This window comes from Phycodurus eques, chromosome 17 (assembly GCF_024500275.1).
Source record: "Phycodurus eques isolate BA_2022a chromosome 17, UOR_Pequ_1.1, whole genome shotgun sequence".
NCBI lineage: Eukaryota > Metazoa > Chordata > Actinopteri > Syngnathiformes > Syngnathidae > Phycodurus > Phycodurus eques.
Genome location: NC_084541.1, coordinates 13,693,801 through 13,714,494, shown reverse-complemented (window position 1 = coordinate 13,714,494; position 20,694 = coordinate 13,693,801). Strand labels below are relative to the sequence as shown.

General features: G+C 40.5%; 1 protein-coding gene across 6 annotated transcripts in view; it reads left to right on the top strand.

Moving 5' to 3' along the window:
- The first annotated feature begins 241 nt into the window (after nt 1-241).
- Nucleotides 242-20,694, top strand: part of tcf7 (transcription factor 7) — a 48,494-nt gene continuing 28,041 nt past the window's right edge. For 5 of the 6 annotated variants that reach the window (XM_061701859.1, XM_061701855.1, XM_061701852.1 and 2 more), the window contains exons 1-3: nt 243-732; nt 888-960; nt 5,105-5,211. In XM_061701859.1, coding sequence (XP_061557843.1) covers nt 532-732; nt 888-960; nt 5,105-5,211 — 381 coding nt within the window. In that variant the 5' untranslated portion in view covers nt 243-531. Of the gene's footprint in view, nt 733-887; nt 961-5,104; nt 5,212-20,694 lie in introns of all 6 variants that reach the window. The other variant, XM_061701853.1, reaches the window with a different exon arrangement.

Here is a 20,694-nt window from a genome sequence, read left to right as displayed (position 1 = left end):
AGCAATTATTGGCATTAAACGACTGTTAAGTTGACATGAAACAATACAGAAGCAGTTGGGACATTATTACCCGTTTTCATGAATGCTGTATCTGCGGATGGGCCGGTGGTGGCGGCAGCCCTACTAGCCACGGATGGTGTGAACACGCCCCTGGTAGCCATGAATAATGCTGGAGGAGTAGGTGGTGTTGGTGGTGGTGGTGATGTCTCTTTAAGAAGTTCTGTCGAAACAATCACACACACACACGCACACACACACACACGAGTCATCGGACCTGTCAATCACCCCGGCGGCGCCCTTTGATGTCGGGGTCTTCGTCTGGTCGTGCTCACTCTTGCAGGAGAACGTCAGTCCTCCTCCAGGCGGCCACGGGACGCCACGGAAAAACTTTCCCCCCTCTTCTTCCGGACTTTTGAAGAGGACAGACCCGCAGATTTGACGTCTATTATTTATTTATTTATTTTTACTTTTTCTTGGGTCTTATTGGACACACGGGGAAAAAAAAGTGTCCACGGAATCGCGCACGTCGACATGCCTCAGCATGGGGGGGACGACCTGGGCGCCACCGACGAGATGATCGCCTTCAAGGACGAAGGCGAGCAGGAGGAGAAGGTCCACCAAGAGTGCGCCTTCACCGAGCAGGACCTGGCCGACCTCAAGTCGTCGCTGGTCAACGAGTCCGAGATCCACCAGCATAGCCCGGGCGGCCCCGGCGGCGGCGGCGCCTCCTCGGTGGGTGCTCCTTCATCTCATTTTCAACCATTTGACCCCACCTTATGACATCTAGCCACTATAAAGTACCGCGAAACATGCATTTGTTCACTCTCGACACTTTAAGACACTTAAAACCACGCCACATCCTACTTTTTCACTCTTCCAACCTCCAGGCGGTGAGACGAGGGCAGCTGGCCGAGCAGCAGAGGGGCTTCCCGGACAAGCACAGGGCGCAGCTCGACACCGGTAACGAGACCCCCAAAACACGTTGAATGTTTATTTTAAGACGTTCTATGTTCAGTAAGACTGTTAATACGTTTGGCGTGCCTATAAAAATGTTATTGTTTTTTTTCATCGAACGTGTCAAAGTATTGTGGTCACGGGGGCACGTGCTGGTCGGCGGCGGCTTCAAAGAGTTGTGTTTCCAGGTGCCCGCTGTAAAAAATGGCCACTTTTTAAAAAATGTTTTTATAAGGCTACATTTTTTCCTTTTTTTTTTTTTAATGATTACACATTGATGGCATATAAATGAAGTCTGTCCAAATGTCATAGGTGGAAATATGTGTATCATATATGTACAGAAACCCGGTTAACTATTGCTCTCATTCGAGCATCTCTTGCAGTTAGTTAACTGTTTAAAAATATCAAAATGGCTACACAGTGAGTTTCGAATTTGAAGGTTTTAGGTTGCTTAGATATTGAGGGAGTCAGGTTTCGACTTTTTCTTAATTAAAACAAAGAATAAAGAGCCCCCTTGTTGACATATTACAGAAATCTTATCTTTATTATTTGGGAATAGTCTAGAGTTTACCTATTAACTTTTTTTTCAGAATGGCTACACAATGAGTCTCGATACACACATTTGAGAGTTTTTATGGTGTTTCCAAGACAAGGGAGTCAGAAATTATTGCTCTTCTTTGGGCATTTTCTTACTGTATACATATTAATCATGTCAGAATGACTACACAATGAGTCTCGATTCACACATTTGGACTAACTTTGAGAGTTTTTAAGTTCTTTACATATTGAGGGAGTCAGGTATTGCTCTTTTTAAAATTAAGATTAAGAACAAAACCACGCTTCTTGAATTTTGTACAGAAGTCCTTTTAGTTATCATTATTAATTATTTCAGCATTTTATCCAGTTTACCTAGTGACTGCAATAGGCTTTTATTTTAGAAAGGCTTCACAAAAGTGTTGATGAACACATTTGGACAACATTTGACATGTTTTAAGGTCTTTCCGTGATGAGGGAGTGAAAAATCCTGTTGATTATTGCAGTTATTTGGATATTTTTTTCACATTTTGTATTTACTACAATGGGATTATTTTTAGCATGGCTACACAATGAGTCCCGATGCATTCATTTGGACTACCTTTAGGAGGTTTTAAGTTGTTTAAATAATGACAGTCAGAAATCCTGTTAATAATTGCTATTATTTATTTATTACAGCATATACACTGAAGATAATAGGCTTATTTTAGAATGGCTACACAATGAGTCTCGATGCACACATTTGGACTGCATTTGCAATGTTGATGAATCAGTTTTAAAATTGTAAACCTTCCCCTTTTTGTGACAGTTGAAAAAACCTCCCTTTCTATGGGCATTTTTGCAGTTTACATGTTAACGCTATTAGGCTAATTTTAGACTGGCTACACAATGAGTGTCAATGCTTGGACTACATTTTAGAGGTTTTGAGTGCTTTATATGATGAGGAGGTCAGAAGTCTTATTAATTATTATTAATTAGTTGGGCATTTTGTACTATTTTCCTATGAAGGATAAAATACTTATTTTAAGGTGGCTACACAACGAGTCTCGATGCAAATATTTGGACAAACTTTGAGATGTTTGAAGTTGGTTACGTGGTCAACAGGGGCAGGTTTTGACCCCAAATCCACTTTTTAGTCAATTAAGCGTTTAGAAAATGTATATGAATGCCTTTAAAGCTGATAACTTGTATTTATTGTTTATTTTCTGCACATTATTCCCCATCTGAACACAATTATTTCAGTCAACTGGGAGTTAAGCTCTTGGGGTGACTAATACCAAACAATGGCCTCAAAAAATGAATAAATAACTAAGTAAAATAATCATCCAGCGTCTTTGTCTCTGGGTATAAAGTTAGAAAATTAACACGTAGGCTTGAGGACGGAGGAGGCCCGGTGGTGCTTGTAACGCGTCGAAGGATCTAACACGCCCAAATTAACAACACTTGTAAACACACGCTTTGCATTCGGGAGCATCGCATCTTTAAGGATTTACACGACGTGGCTGAAAGTGACAAAATGCGTCAAATAACACGAAAGGACCAAACTACACGATAAGGAATGTTTATTAACATGTTTGTTGACGTATGTCATGTCGCTGCCCTGTTGTTGTTGTTTTGTACTTTGTTTTGGCCTTCAACTTGGTTGACATGGAACAGTTAGAATACAGATCCAGTTGGGATATTTCTTAATTTATTGAATGCAGCATGAGTGTAGTGGAAGTGATGCCCATCAGCCATGTTTTGTTGTTGTTGTTTTTTTAAGAGTTAAACTGAGTTGTCATGGAATGCTTGGGAAAAAATATTCTGTTGGGGTATTTACTATTTTAATGAATGCAGCATAAGGGTTGTGGATATGGTGGTGAGCAGCCATGTTTTTGTTGTTTCTAGTGTTAAGCTAGTTTGACATGGAATATAGAGCTAGGTGAGGCATTTCCTATTTTATTGAATGCAACACAGTTGGTGGAAGACATTTTTTGAAGGTCTAAACTGACATGGAACAGTTGATATACAGATCAAGGTGGGATATTTCCTACTTTATTGAATGCAACGTAGTTGATGGCAGCCATGTTTTTTTAAGGGTTAAACTAGGTTGACATGGAACCCTTGCAATACTGAACCTGGTGGGGTATTTCCTATTTTACTGAATGCAACGTAAGGTTAGTGCAAGTTGTTCATATATTTATTGTGGATGTTGTCAAACTAGGTTGACATGGAACACTTAAAGATCTAGGGGTGATATTTCTTATGTTGTTGAACGCAACACAAGAGTAGTAGAACTGATGGTGGTCAGCAGCCATGTTTTGTTTTTTGAGATTCCACTAGGTTAACATAGAACACTGTGAAAACGGAACCAGTTGGGATATTTCCTATTTTATTGAATGTGACGCTGGTCACCGCATCAGAAGTCATGTTTTTTTTTTTTTTTAAAAAAGGGTAAACTCTGTTGACATGGAACACTTGGAAAACAGATCTTGGTGTCGGCGTCATTGTCATTTTGGTCGACCAATAGACATTAGCAGCGCTGCTGTTCCACTGAAGTCCTGTAGCGATCTCTTCAAACATTTACCAACTGTCAAAACAAATCAAGAAGGCATTAATGCCATCTGTGAACTAGGAATACAGCGCGAACAACACAGAAACTGATCTCTTTAGAGTGTGTTGAACTAGTTAGTGAGACCAACCAGCCGTGCTCCAACTTGAAACATCTGACGCTAACGTTAGCTCCGGTGTCCGCACGTTGCAACATGTCTTTCATAAAATTTGATAGCGTAGCTTTGCCGATGAGGTTTATTGTTCAGTGTCGCTATTTTGGGTGCAGAAATAGAAAAGTGGCAGTAAATCCATTGTTGTTGTTTTTTAAACAGATTTACTGAAACATGCTCGTACACAAATTTGACACACACGTGACGGAGCACACTGCAACCTGGCTTTCGTCAGGCGTGCGTGTACACCAAAAGCACGCTGAAAAGTAAAAGTGTTTGTATACGTGCAAAGTTATGCATTCAAACACCCATAAATTGATTGGCCACTAAATCAGGTACAGTGCCGCAACTGCCATTGTGTGGTGGGGGAAATAGCGATATTGTAATACAATAATAGACATGTATACGACACATAGATTAATTATAAGTACTGTATATACTTTACAATATATTGCCAAGTGCTCAAACTGCTGTCTGAGTTGGCGGCTGTTAGGTGGCTGTTGGGCAGCCGTGATGCTTTATTTGGAAGAACTGAAGAAGAAAAAAAGTTCCTCTTCACATCAGTCACAACACCGCGAATGGTGCGGGCATCACGGGAGTGGTGGGAAGTTATTAACACATTAATTCAATGTATTTATTGTTTTTACTAAGCACTTCTCCTTATTATCACATTAATGTGGTTGAAGAATAATAGATCAGTGCTGGTCCTGACCGGTCTCGGCGGAAAATCCCGAGTCCGGCCAGTCCGAGACCGAGACGAGACCAAGACTTTTGGGAGTCGAGTCCGAGATGAGACCAAGACCGGTCTCAAGTGTTGCAACAGTAATATCTGGAACTGAAAAAAAAAAAGTCGGAATTGGGTCACAACCTGATGAGCATTTCTGCTAACTTGTTGTTGTTTGTTTGTTCCTCAGCATCCAAGCAGCAAGATGGCGGCGTGTACAAGACGCCAGGGTACCCCGGGTACCCCTTCCTCATGCTGCCGGACCCCTACCTCCCCAACGGCTCCGTGTCGCCGACGGTACGTCCGCTCTCCTCAAAATCAATACCATTCTTGCTTTGACAATGGCTGCCTCGAGAGACTTGTGCTGGGTTCTAATTGAGCAACATTCTTGCTTGCGCACATAAAGGTAATTTTTAGTAACATTGGGGTTGTTGTTTACGCTAACACAGCCATTCTGTGTCAGCTTTTAATTATTTACTTTCTCAATTAATAGGGTTCTCAGTAAATAATTCATAATAATAATATATACATTTTCCTTACATTTCCAGTAAATGGTGGATGATTTTATTTTTACCTTTGCCTTTTTTTTTTTTTATAATACACGAATGTCATTTTAGAACAATTTTCCCCAATGAATCAGTAAATTTTGTGTGTATATAACATTTTATATTATATCTAAAAAATAATGGATGCATTTTGATATTATTTTTTAAATGTTCCTTAATTTCTCAGTAAATGCATTCATTTATAGTACATTTTCTTTCTTTTCCTTAAACTCTCAGTAAATAAAACATGTATTTTAATATTATGTTTATAAGTTCCTTGATTTTTTAGTTAGTGTGCATTCGTTTCAATATTTTATTTTAATTTTACAGTAATTTTTAAAAACTTTTCCCTTAAATTTTGAATGCATTTTAATGTATTGTTTTTCTATTTTGCCAAATTCATCAGTAAGTAATCATTTTTGTAATAAAATTTTTCCAAATTCATTAGTAAATAATGCATTATATTTTACTTAAATTCTCCTTAATGCCTGTGTAAATAATGCAAGAATCTTGATGACCAAATCCAGATTGTGTTTTATGTGTGCATACAATTTGGTGTTGATCCAAATTCAGTTTGCTGGGCCTTGGCGCTGGTCTGTACTCAGCTGACTGTCATTGTGATCTTTTGTTTTTGCTTTGTTGTACATATGTGGACACATGCAAGATATAAATTTTTTAAATGCAAATTACATGTCTGTAAAGACGTTGCCATTCTTTAGTTGAGGTTAGCGAGGACTTAAAAAACAAAAACAAAAACAAAATGGCAGTCATAAGTCACGGACAGTTATGATGTCACTTTTTAAGATCAGGACAAGCCTGTTTTGCTTCTGTCTAATTGTGACAAGATTGTATGATAGCACGCGTATGTGTGTGCGTAGGTGTGTGTGTGTGTTGTCGCGAGGAAGTCTGCCGCCGCTGCTAATCGCTATCAAGCGTGCTCTTTGATCTTGTTTGTTTGTTTGCGGCTTCGGCCGAGGTCGCATGTGACGTTTTGAGCGAATGTTGTTTACGGAAGCTACAGATGCTGCAATCCTTGAGTTGGCCGAGCGAGAATGCTATTGATTTTGAATGATATACAATCCCCAAGTGACAACGGAGAAAAAAAACCAAGTCATTTAGACTTGATAGGGCAAGGGGATTCTGTGCGCAATTTTTTCTCATTGAAATGAAGTGAAATTAGAGCTGAAACAATTAATTGGAACTCAAATTCGATTACAAGAAAAGGTCGACATGAAATCTCTACCTTGAAGCTTAGCGGGGATAGTTTTTCCACACGGACTAATGGTACTGCGAACACACACACACACAATAAGTTGGCAAGATGGCAGCGAGTCAGGAGGAAACAGATAGAGAATGTGCACAGTTTGGGATTATTATTTTATGCCTATAAATGCAGAACTGTTTTAGACGACAGCACCTCTAGATCGTAAACACAAGGTAACTACACCCTCATTCGCTGATGGACACGTCACTCACTCCTTTTAAAGTCACTAATACTGCAATGTACAACGTGAGGATGGTTACACCAAGTGAGCCGAAATAATACCTGCACCTCACTTGCACTTTATTGTATTATGCGTTGGTATTGTTTTAATTATGCAAAATAGATTTTGTATCTGATTATTTCATTAATCGATGGGATAATAAGTAAAATACTGTCCTAAAATTACTTGTCTTTTTAATAAAAAATATAACTGTATGAAATAAAATTTTTATTATGATTAAAGAGAACGTAGATGATAAAAGTTTGAATAGTGATATGCTTGTTTTCACCAAGGTCCTTCCTGAACAGCACCACCATTTGACAGATTTCTTTGACATGTACTAGCACACGTCACAAAGTCCAGTTGCACATTTTGCCAAACGTTTGCATTTCTGTATGTTCAGGAGGAGAAGTGGGAGAAAGGTGTTGTTAAAAGTAAAGAATAGAATTTTTGGACAATAATTTTCTTGTTCACATCAGGTTATAAACACTTTCTGAACAGCGCCACCATTTGACAGGTAATAATAACACAGCTCACAAAGTGGGGTTGCATATTTTTGGTAATTTATTGCATGTCGGTGTACAGCAGTTCAGGAGGAGTAGTCGTCCAAAAATAAAAAGAAAAAAATATGTTGTACAGTCGTAATATTTGCTTGTTTGTTGGTCTTCATTAACAACATCGCCTACTATTGGCCTGGCATGCACACTACAGCACCGTCTTACTTTTGTCACGTCAAAATAACCTCAGTGTTTTTATCCCATGTTTCCAAGCGTCTCCTCCTTGTGTCGTCTCTCCTCCCTGCTCCTTGTCCAAATAGGATCAAGGGAAAGTTGCCACCACCCCCGGATTGTCCTACTTTCTCATTTCCCTTTTGTAATGCTGCTTTGTGGGGGTTCTGGTGACTTAGTCTGGCGGTAAGCAATAGCGACAATATTGTCTGAGGCCTCTGTTATCCCCACAATGCAATCCCTCATCACCTTCATTAAGACCCAAAGGGGCGTCGAGATGAGACACGATTTTTGGAAATTCAGCCTCCGAAGCCAGTTCCACTTAGCAACATGAATTTTGGTAGGCATGTCTATCATGCGTTGGCCTACAAAAAAGGTCTCAAAAAGCCACGCGCGAAAAGACAGGAATTCAGCCATTTTGGTTGGACGTGTCTATCATTTTGACACAGTGGCAACGAAGATTTATGACGATTGAAGAATCATATTTTTCAAAATTCAGCCCCCGAAGCCAGTTTGACGTAGCAATGCAAAATTTGTTCCCCATCTCTATCATGAGTAGACCCACAAAAAAGTCACATAAAATCTAGGCTTTACACCACAGGTGTCAAAATCAAGGCCCGGGGGCCAGATCCGAAAATCCGATGATTTTATGTGGCCCGCAAAGGCAAAATCATGTGTGTCAACATCCATGATTCTTTTTAAAATCTGTACCAAAATTTCAAGTTGTCATACATCATAAATGATAACGTTGAGATATTGTAAGCATTTTTGTGTTACCCAACATTAATAATAGTTGAAAAACCCATTACCCTTGATTTCTGATTCCAAAACTAGTTCATACATTTCGTGTGTAAATGATGAGGCGATTAAAGATTTTTATGGTTTCACAGTCATAACGGCCCTCTGAGGGAAACCGTAACTGCAGTATGGCCCGCGACAATAAATAGTTTGACACCCCTGCTTTACACGATCATAATTTTTGGGGCCAATCACCGATCAGCCAGTTTAAAAAACGATAACCGATCACCAGCAATGTGTCTATTTACATGACTTGTTCATTTATTGTATATACTTGTGTACTGTATACTGAGTATCTTCAAGTATTCGCTACCTTTTTAAACAAAAGTTAAACATCAGTGACCTCTCAGGGGCATTCAAGGATTGGCCACTGACATAAGTTTAAGTCAAATCAACATAACAACATGACAGAAATAGTGGGTGCTAAGTTACTGGAATTAAATTACTTTATTGCAATTAAATTACTTCAACAACTGCTGTTAATGACATGCTTACTCTAACTTTCTCACTGCCGACGACGGGTGTTGTCCAAAGTTTGCGTCCGTTTGGCTTCCCCCGTCCCACCCCCCCCCCCCCTTCAAATGTTGAAGCATTTAGATGAGGTTCCCCACGACGTACTTCAATTGTGCACAGACTGCAAATAACTTACGTGTTGTGTTGTTTGTCTGAGACACCGCAAAATAGTCCCACACCGACGACGTGTTTTTTCACCGACAAGATTGAAAAATACTTTATTGGCCGTCAAATAGTTACAGTACGACGCCACAAGACACGTGACAAGGTTAAAAGTAAACTTGCTTTTGGATTCATAAGCGACACAGAGTAAATGTCTTTTGCGGAGCCGATCAATGAAGTCAATGATCGGATTGGCGAATTCTGACATGAAAGCTGATCGGCCGATCAGTATAAAATGCTAATAATCAGCCGATACCGATCAAATCGGTGTAAAGTCTGATAAAATCCTGCAGTTTTGATTTGACGCGGCAATCATTTTGACGCAGTGGGGCCAAAGTTTGATGACCTGCCATGAAACAGAAACATATCTTTGAAAATCTTGCCCTGAAAGTCACAACACAAAATTTGTTACCCATCTCTATGATAAGTAGACCCACTAAAAAGACTCAAGAAGCCATGCCTGAAAACACGAGGAAGTTAGCCATTTTGGTGAGAAGCAACCATCTTACGGTTATTTTGGCTGTTTGCATGGAGTCCTTCAAAGACGAACTTGCCCTAGAGATCTTTTTCCGATTGCTCCCAAATGTGACACCAGCAGCCATGCTGTAGTTAGAAGACCTTGTATCCTGCATTCCACGTGTCTGCTCTGTATAATCTCTCCTCTTCCTTGCGAAAGGACAACGCGGTGGTGTTTTGCACATTAATACGGACACAAAATCCTACCTTTACAATGATAACAACACCCGAGAGGTAAACACACATGCCTTATAGATAAGCGAGATGAAGTCGAAAATGTGCACGGGGTGGGCTTTGAAGTGGCGGGTGGCCGAGGCTTCCGACTATCTCCTGAAGAAGAGGAGGAAAACATGTTAAATGGATATCAAAAGACAGAGGGGAAAAGCCCCCTTTGAGACGGCCCCCGGGTGTTTGTACCTGTAATTATTCATTTTCCGGAAGAAGGGCGGGGCAAACAGGTGTTGGTGTGTGTTGTGGAAGTGGCTCTTATTTTTATATTTTCATAAAAAGTGGCACAATGATGATGATTAACCAACGTCAATGAAATGTTGGGATCCGGTATGTTTGTTTGTTGGCAACTGGATTACACAAAACTATGCTGAAGTAAGCAGTTATTTTCATACATTTTGTAATAATTAATTTCCAACATTGATTATACACATTGAATTATATTACTAAAAGATTAATGCAACATTTCTTGTGCCAAACTCCAATATTGCTTATGGATTGGTTGACTTTAGTCATACGGTCATATATTGGTATATTAAAGTCATTGATAGTGCAAAATTCAACGTTTTTCCCACCATAAGGCAATATTTTTAGGGATTTATTGACTTAACTACAAAAGGGAAACAAAAAAAGGATGAAACAAAACCAGTTTTTGCGTGATGTATTATAATTGATCATCTGGCCTCCACGCCCAAAACATCCTCATCGCTCGTGTCATTAAAGTTTTCTCGTTTAAAAATAGTCCATACCAGATGAAACTCAAACCTCCTCTTCCTCCTGTTCGTCCTGCTGCATGTCGTCGTCGCTCTCCGCCCACGTGGCCGTCGCAGACCGGCCGGAGCCTCGGCGGCCGCATGAAGCGCACCGCCACACATGGCTGTGATCACGCACGGCCACCGCGGCGTCCTCTTTCATCTACCGCCACGCTCCTTCCTCTCTGTGACACACTAACATACATTCATTGTGTCCAGAGAGGGCTGAGGAAAAACAAAACAAACAAAAAAACACTAAGGTTTCTTAAAAGTGCACCTTTTGGCATTCCCCGGAAACAATACAGAAGCAAGCAGCTGTTATTTGTTTTTCATTAAAGTGTTCTTCGTTAATTATCTAATATATAACATAAATCGTATGAAATTACTTGTTACGCTAAGAGAGTCATTCAACATTTCTTCTGCCAAACTGCAATTCTTCAAATTCTTCCAGATTTGTTGAATGTATTCATGGGATAAGTTTTCTTTTTTTTTTTTCATTTTAAAAATTTAATTGGAATATTTTTTCTTAACATACAGACATTCCATTAATCTAATAATAATAATAATAATATACTTTTTTTTTGTCCTTGCCAAACTACCATATTTTCATGGATTTATTAACTTTATTTTACAGGGAATGCATATTACACCGTTTGTCATTTTTTTGTGATGGTGCAAAACTTTTCAAAAACGCATTTTTCACTCCGTTTTTTTACTACATTATGTAGACTTATTTTGAGTTATTATGGATGCACTTCACTAAACGCCCATGATATTTCCAAGTACTGGCCTGGAATGCATATTGCAGCCATTTTTAATAATATAATAAAAAAAAAAAGTAATGATTTGACTATGTTGCCGATTTAGATTATTTTGGTGTTTGTGTGCTGGGGCAGCGAGCATTTTTAGGGCGGATGAAAAACTGGAGCAACTGTGACGTATGCTTTGTGGTGAGGCGTGTTCAGGTGCAGGTGGCGCACACGCTAACATTCAGGGGCGCTAACACGGTATTCAGATGAAAGGAAAGAAGTGAGTGGGCAGGCAGGAAGTGCACAACAAAAGAGAAAAAGACTGGGAGAAAGTGTCGAAAGAGAGCGGGATGAAGACGCCAGGGTACAGCGAGGGCCAGTCAGAGAGTAGTCGGAAGTAAAACAATCAGAACGCTAGCAGCTAACCGCAGAGTGCTTCGACAACAAAAACCACAGCCTCTGTCGAAACTCACTCTCTGACACCTTCACAACACCTTTAACTATTTCACCACCACACTCGCAACAGAGCATCACAGCTGTACCAAATATTTTGGGCCACGCATTCAGTGGTGACTTTGCAGTCGGGCCAAGGCGTACAGTGCCCCCTTACTTAGTAGTCAGTTAAATGCATAATTTGTGTTTAACAGGTAATTAATGTACAAAAATTGTGAACTTATACTGCTGTTTTTCAATTAATTTACTTTTTTTCTGTCACTTGTGTTAAATGTTTTTCTGGTTGCAAATATTTATCATTAATTCTGTTGACTTATGTCACTGTATTCAGGTTTTTCCCCCCACAGAAACATGCCTTAACCTTTGCCTTAAACGTGTTCATGTTTAAGGCAAATAAAAAAAAAACTAAGTTGGATATGGGGAACATCGGACAGTCCTGTACTTTGTTTTTGTGGGGGTGTATTTTTTTATTTTTTGGATTACTTTTGAAGATTTCTCAACTTTATTTACATAGCACTTTAAAAGCAACTGTAGCTGAAACAAAAGCTTTACATATAGACAATTAAGATCACAAGATATTCACTTTGAATTAAAATCGAAAACTGTCATCTTTAAAGACAAAACCAGTCGGTGACATGGGGGCACTCCTGCAGCGCCTCATCTGTGTCTTTAGCCCAAACTATCTCAGTCATATTATGAGCTGCCTGCTGTTCCAGCAGCAGCCTGTTTGTGGTCTCAAGGTGTATGAGATCGTGGTCATATTCCCCAGTGGAGGAAGAGAAGAAGAGCCGTATGTTTTATTCCGTCTCCATCCATCCATCCATTTTCTGAGCCGCTTCTCCTCACTAGGGTCGCGGGCGTGCTGGAGCCTATCCCAGCTGTCATCGGGCAGGAGGCGGGGTACACCCTGAACTGGTTGCCAGCCAATCGCAGGGCACATACAAACAAACAACCATCCGCACTCACATTCACACCTACGGGCAATTTAGAGTCTCCAATTCATGCATGTTTTTGGGATGTGGGAGGAAACCGGAGTGCCCGGAGAAAACCCACTTAGGCACGGGGAGAACATGCAAACTCCACACAGGCAGGGCCGGGGATTGAACCCGGGTCCTCAGAACTGTGAGGCTGACGCTCTAACCAGTCGTCCACCGTGCCGCCTTATTCCGTCTCATTTCACTAAATATTTATGTAAATATATCGTCTAAAAATCAATAATTGTCCTTTGAAAGGACATTAATATATTGGACATTTTTTATGGAGCTAGGGTCACAAATTGTCTTGCCTCATGAAATTTGCCTCGGGAGCAGCAAGTAGCTACTCAAACGTGACAAAGAAAAAGATGGACGAATGATTCTGTTCATCAACTTTGCTGCGTCTTCTAACTAGCTAAAATGTTATTTTAGTGCAAAAGCTTGCAGGTCCAATTGTTTTACTATTTTGTTTATTGTGAAAAACTGGAAAGAATTTGCAAAAAATCTTTTAACATAAAAAGAAAATGTAAATTTGCCTAGAATGTAGCTGTACTTGGACATTTTTTGTAACTTTTTTTGTCAATGCTATCATCTCAAAAGCAATACCATTCTCCCCTGAAAAGACATTAGCACAAACGTAAGCGGCGACGAGAGCTACTTGTAGCCATTTATTCTTTCCGTTTGACTACTTGTTGGCAGTAAGGGTTCTCTGAGGTGCAGCTCGCTGTGTACAGTTTGTTGTGGTTCACCACGGAAAATACAAGCCTCACCACGGAAAATACAAGCCTCACCTGAACTACACACACACACACACGGATGTGTACGAGTGGGATTTTTTAACTTGCTGAGCTACAGGGGAAAATGTCACCCTAAGAAAAAATGCTATCTTTTCTAGTTCCTGAAGTATAGTGAGGTTGTGTAATCTTAATTACTGCTGCAGGTCAAATTGACCCGTTTTAATCGAAGAAAACGTATCAGCAACATCTTCTGCTTGCCTTTATATTCAATGAATTTTAATTGATTTAATTGGTAAAAATTTTTGGCGGGGGGTTAAAAAAATAAGTGCTCCAATTCAAATCGTCTTCTCTTCGTCTTGTTAAATTATCACGCCACAAAAAAATGTCAAAATATAAAATGAAAGATTTTTTTTAACGTCATGTCAAACATTTTCGCTCTGAGTGAAGTTGACCCATCTTTAAGTAAAATTATTAATCAAAAGTGTTTTTTGGGTGTTACACATTTGCCTGGCTGGCTTGAATGGCTGACTTAATTGTAATTTATTTCTTTTATTCAGGTTCTAAAACAGTAGTCCAATACAAAATTTTAAGTCAGCATTTCAGTCTGACCCAAAGAAAAAGTGGTGTGTTCTGCTAGTTTGTGACTTCATAAATGGGGGGGAGGGGGGGTGTCAACTATTTTTGGGATAATTAAACAAGCCCTGGGTGAATGAAACTTGTTCTGCTGAATTGTATTTTGTTAAGTTATTTTGTTCATTTCTGATTCAGAAACAGGTGCAGCAATATATAAATCTCGAATTTAAGTCAGCAAGTCAGTCTGACCTGGAACAAAAGAGTTGTGTCGTGTTAATGTCACGCCATAGAAGAAAATGTAAAAAAAAAAAAAAAACGTTTTTTTGGGATGTTTTCTTTTTAAATCAATGTCATGTAAAACAATTTTGGGGTTAATTAAACATGCTCTCGATTGACCCATCTTGAAGTAAAAATAATTGTTTAAAATTCTTTTTTGGGGGTGAAACGCCTTCCGCTTGGCTGACTTCATTAATTGAATTTTGATTTATTTTGTTCCTTTCTGTGTTAAAAACTGCTTCAATACAAATTATCTGACTTTAAAGTCAATGGGTCAGTCTGACCCGGAACAGAAGAGGTATTAATTTTTTCACTCCATAAAAATGAAAAAAGACATTTAAATAAAAATAAAAAAATCATTGGAAAAATGTGAAACGATTGTATAGCTTTTCGATGATTAAACATGGTACAGGTCAAATTGACCCGTGAGCATGATTTCTACGTAACAGAATAGCTCATGCTTTACAAGTGACAGAAAAGGCTTCACAAAGGCGGGAAAGAAAGAAAGAAGGATGTTGTTGTGGGTTTGGCCTCCGTCACCCCGCCGGGAATCCGCTGGATTTTTCTGGTTGGCCACCATGTTTGTTTTTTGGACTGGCGCTAAGTGGACGTACGCAGCCGAGGCTAACACACACATAGACACACTTTGGTAGCTCATATATGTAAATATGCAGTGTGCACGTCTGTCTCTGATTATTCCTGTATCAGCTGCCGGTGACGGTTAGTCGCTCGGCCCGGGTGGTAACAATTACGAATCAGTGACGACGCAAAGCCCGCCAGCTAAAAATGCAATGTGTGTGTTTATTTGTGTGCTCTAATACCGCATATTTACATTACAAATCAGCAGCACACAATTCCCCTTGCCGCAGATGCAAACAGCAGATGTTTCTAAAGACGGACAGACGGATGGATTGATGGATGGATGGATGCCAGTGATGGAATAAAACTGGCCACTAATATACTTTGCGTCCATACTAATTAATATACACATTGTTATTTTTACCCCATAAAGAGGTAACTCTACCATCCATTCTATCAACCATCTACCTGCTAAATGTGCCCTCTGTCTATCATCCATCCTTCCAATCAACCAATAAACCATCTCATCTACTGTATCTACCATGCATCCTTTCAATTAACCAGCTATATGCCCTTCTATCTACCTATCCATGCCACCATTCTGTTTATCAACCATCCAACCTTGTTCCTAGCATATTTGCTACATCTCTACCATCCTTCCAACCAACCAACAATTTATCTTTCCATATAGAGACCCATCCCTGCAATTAATCACTCTATGAACTCTTAAACACCAAATCTGGCCCTCTGACTACCATTCCAACCAACCATGTATTCTCCTATTTACCTATCCATCCTTCCAGTTGACGAATAGACCATCCCTCTACCCAGCTCTTGCACCTGTCCATCTTTTGAACCAACCCTCTACCCATCTACTGTACCTACCCATCTACTTAAAGCCATGCAACAAAGTAACTCAACAAACAAAATGTAATGTTTTTGTATTGCAGTGATTTAGTGAAAATGATAAATGAGATGTCAGTGAAGTTACAGACAGTTTTACCTGAGTATCTTGTTCCACGCTCTGAAGAGTGACAGTTAAAAGATGGACCAAGTTGTTTTTGTCGTAAAATGTGTACTTAAAGGTCCCAAACGGTCTTGCAGCGGAGTCTACCACTTCTATTTTGGGACCATAATTACACGCTAAAGTCGGCCACTGCGTCATTATTACAGATGATCGATAGCAGAACCGACGCTGCCACCCGACCGGGCTTGGACACAAACCCCAAAAAGTGCCATGCTATGCTATCTAACAAGAACACTCAAGTAAATAAGACGTCTCAGCTTGTCGAACGGTACATTCCTCCGAGAATCAAAATAAAACAAATGTCTTATAAACACACAAACGCGTATGGTAAAAATGTAAAAATACGCATGGCGGCCAGCGTTGACAGATGACCTCTCCGACGTGCAGCTTTGCGGTCGAACACACGGCAGCAAGCCTTCCCAAAGGATTTGGATTGAGTCCACTCGCGGTCCGCCGGATGGTAGCGCTCTTGCTTCACCCCCCCCCCTCTTTCTGCCATCCCGCTTGGATTAGTCCGGTGGAGCCCTGCCACGACGAAAACGTTGCCCTCTGGCTAAGACGTTAGATTCAAGTGTATTTGTTTGGGGTTTATAGACAGATGGCAGAGGATTTTCTTGGAGTAGTATGCTTGCGGTCCGGTTCTGAGACGCCACTTTATGGAAAAACACAAGGCCAGCAGGTTGCTTACAGGTTTTAATGTGAATACCTCAATTTTAAGCTTTAACATTAATTTGAAACATGCGATCGTAGGCAAGTTGGATGCTAATCTTTTTCGTGAATTACATCCACTGTTTAGAAAGGGCGGCACGGTGACCGACTGGGTAGAACGTCAGGCTCACAGTTCTGAGGACCGGGGTTCAATCCCCGGCCCCGTCTGTGTGGAGTTTGCATGTTCTCCCCGTGCCTGCGTGGGTTTTCTCCGGGCACTCCGGTTTCCTCCCACATCCCAAAAACATGCATGAATTGGAGACTCTAAATTGCCAGTAGGTGTGAATGTGAGTGCGAATGGTTGTTTGTTTGTATGTGCCCTGCGATTGGCTGGCAACCAGTTCAGGGTGTACCCCGCCTCCTGCCCGATGATAGCTGGGATAGGCTCCAGCACGCCCACGGCCCTAGTGAGGAGAAGCGGCTCAGAAAATGGATGGTTGGATGGATGGAAAGGAGTTTTGTAACTACTGGGACGACATAACCTGAATTTGAGTCCAAATGCGACTAGACAAAGTCTATTCCTACTCTACGCAATGTAGAATGAGTGAATACTTTGAAAAGCGCTATTCAAACGACCTCCATTTCAACGTACATTTTTTTTTTAAATTATTGATTTGAATGTGTATGACATTGTTCCCAAGGAAACAAATGTTAAGTACTATAAAAGATCCACCACTTTGATGTCCACTACAATCTACAAGCTGGTGTCGGCGCATCATCATTAAACAAACAATAATTACACCTGCCCAAATTTGTAGTTGAGTAAATAAACTTCACTCTGAGCAATTACGGTCCCCTGGCTTCAGGTTTCTGTTTTTTTTTAAAGAAATAAACTGACCAATGAACATCTGTATTTTAGACTGTATGTGCGTTTTTTGCAGACTACCCAAGGAAATAAGTGTCCATTGAGATGCCTGATGACTAGGGATGTAACTATATCCATATCTCACGGTTCAGTTTTATCACAGTATTAATTTCACGGTACGATAGTTATTGCGATATCGTGGGAAAGCTCACGGTAATGCAGTAAGATTCACGGCATTGCATGAAGGTTCACGGTGCAGGTGGGGCGAAGAGGCGAACGCAGGAGAAACTCGCCTTTTCTTGCTAGCCGCGTTCTTCTCGATAGGCTTTAGTAGTTTGTGTGCCTTTTTTTGTGAAAAACATCTTTAAGACACAGTCATATGGCAACTAATGCAAAGCCTCACAGAGTCGTAAATGTCTCAAAAAACATCTTCAATCGTCATCGACCGAAAGACACTAGGAACCCAATCACAAGGCTTCGGGTTTTGAAATTGTTAAAACAGACGTTCTAATGAACGTTGTCAACCGACACTATTCTAGTTACCCACTTATGTAACAGGATTCCTTACCGATGCCTGATGACTTATGGAAAGACATATGTCGCTGTCGCAAAGTCGTAAATATCCAGTAAACATCAGGAGTTGTCATCGGCCGAAACACTCGCACCCCGAACTCAAGGCTTTTTTCTTTTGAGACGGCGGCGATAAAAGGATCAGGCGCAAACATCAAATCAATAGGCGCATCAATGGTAACAGCGTTTCGCCAAGATTAAAGAGAAACTCCACGAGAGAGCCGAGAACGTGGCGCACTAATAGAGAACAAGAGCATGTCAATGGAAAGGGCTCTAATTGATGTGACGGATAAAAAGGTGGACATGTTATAATGGGCTTTTTTTTTTGCTTTTTTGCTATGAGTTAGCATCTTTAGTCCATTGAGTCCATTTGTGTGTATACCCCTTTTACATACTCAGACCAGTATCTTTCTAAGATGGAGACTTGTAATTTTCCAGCTTTTCAATCTGAAGCCCACTTTACATCATAAGACATTGACGTATTAGGCCCTTGTTTACACAACAGCTATTTTTTGTTTGTAAAAAGAACCTCTACATCTTGACCAGACAATAAGTTCTTCAGTTAGCACTCGGTTATGTGTCGCTAACACCACTAATAATTCCAGCAGAGATGTAGTACATACAAACTACAACCCCAATTCCAATGAAGTTGGGACGTTGTGTTAAACATAAATAAAAACAGAATACAATGATTTGCAGATCATGTTCAACCTATATGTAATTGCATACACTACAAAGACAAGATATTTAATGTTCAAACATTAAATATCTTGAATATCATTGGAATTGGAGTTGTATACGGCACGGTTGCAAACTCAACTACTTGATTGGTAACCATATGAATATGGCCTAGAAAAGATTTTTAGGGCCTGTTCTGAACTGAAAAACATTTGCAAACCTTTAAGATAGCATCTGTACATAGCACACCAGATGTTGCGTCAAAAGGGAAAGTTTTTTCCTCGAATGGAATACATCACATTAATTCGTGACTGATGTGTGTGTGCCGATGATGATGAAGATGATGAGTTTGCTAAAGCTTCATTTCTTGTGACGCATTACTCCTCAACCAAATTTGGCCTATTCCTTGACTGTACCTTTCACACAGAACAGCAAAGTGTGAAAAAGACATTTCCAAAAGAATGAAAAAGCCTGCAGTTTTTACTTGACTGGCCACCTATGAACGCGGCCAGAAAAATATTTTGAGCCAGTTCTGAGCTGAAAACCGTTTGCGCCTCTTACATCAGACGTTCCGTACATAAATGAAAACCATCTAAATCCTGCGTGCTATCCCTTCGGAACAACCTTTCACCAGTTCACTGCCAACATTCAAACAGCGCAACATCCCTGCAGGGACATTGGAGGAGGAGGACAGGGGGTGTAATTTGGAATACATTCAGGCTTTCAAAAATATTCCTCAGAGTCAACCGCAGGACGAGGCCGAGAGCCGAGCCGGCCTGCGCGGTTGCAGACTTTGGTTTTGCACTCGCTGTCTGTAGCCACATCAGAGCCTTGGGGCCTGTGTAACGCGATCTGGATGGGCTGAGGAAATCCACCACACACCCTCACCCTCTTCCTCCCCCCCTCGGATGCGAGGAAGGCCCTCAGTTACAAACAATTAAGAATTTGGAGGCGCTGGGACTTTGGAGCTAATTGTTTTCGCCAATCTTGCGTCTGCGCTCTAATCCCTTTTCATCTCCTCTCACCGCCTGCTTGATCCGAGACATGAAGTAGCCATTTGTGATTTGTAACTCAAGCCAGACCAACTACAGTCACGGCAGAGACAAGGACTCTTTGCAAGTAGTGTCTTTGACGAGTAAGGTCCCAAATAATGAATTAAAGTCATATTCCGGCACCAACTGTGAGCAAACGGTATCCATTATGTGGGAAAAGCGTCAAATCCCCCTCGAGGCTACATGCCAAAACCACTTGTGGCAACTTTGAACCACCAACTGGAGGCGATGAATGTTAAAGATGTTTTTCCAGGTGTTTGGACTTTGGAGTCAACTCCAGAGTTAGGTTTTTGCAATTCTGATCCTCGTTACATCTGTTCAACATGTGATGTTGCATCTACTTCTATGGTTCACATCTTCCGACACCGGTTGGGATAAGCCAATAAACATGTAAAGTGGGTCCTTGGTTTACAACGAACTAGCTAAGCATGTATCCCCTTTTCGGAACCTCGAAACGTCCTATGTCGGGACCGTCAAAACCAGAGGACCTGCTCTCAGGGAATTACAGTAGTGACGATCATTAAAATCTGAAACGGTAATTCTAACAATTGCAGTTTATTACGGTTTGTTGGTAAACATGATGTCACTTGTTAGCAAGCATTTTTAGTAAACAGTTGAAAATTACGTTGGTACCGTAAACGGAAACGCTAATCATTACGGTTTGTGTGCAGTTGCATAAAAGTATGCACGTCTGCAGTGTGTTAAGTGTTCCTGTGAAGATGCATTATTTATATAAATTTTAACTGCAAAGTGACTTCGTATATAAAAGTTCTAAAAAAAACACAAAGAAATGTACTGTTTTTTACCACGTGAGGTCAACTTCGCTCATATCTTAGGGTAAACTTTCCCAATCCCCCGCCACCCAAAAAAAAA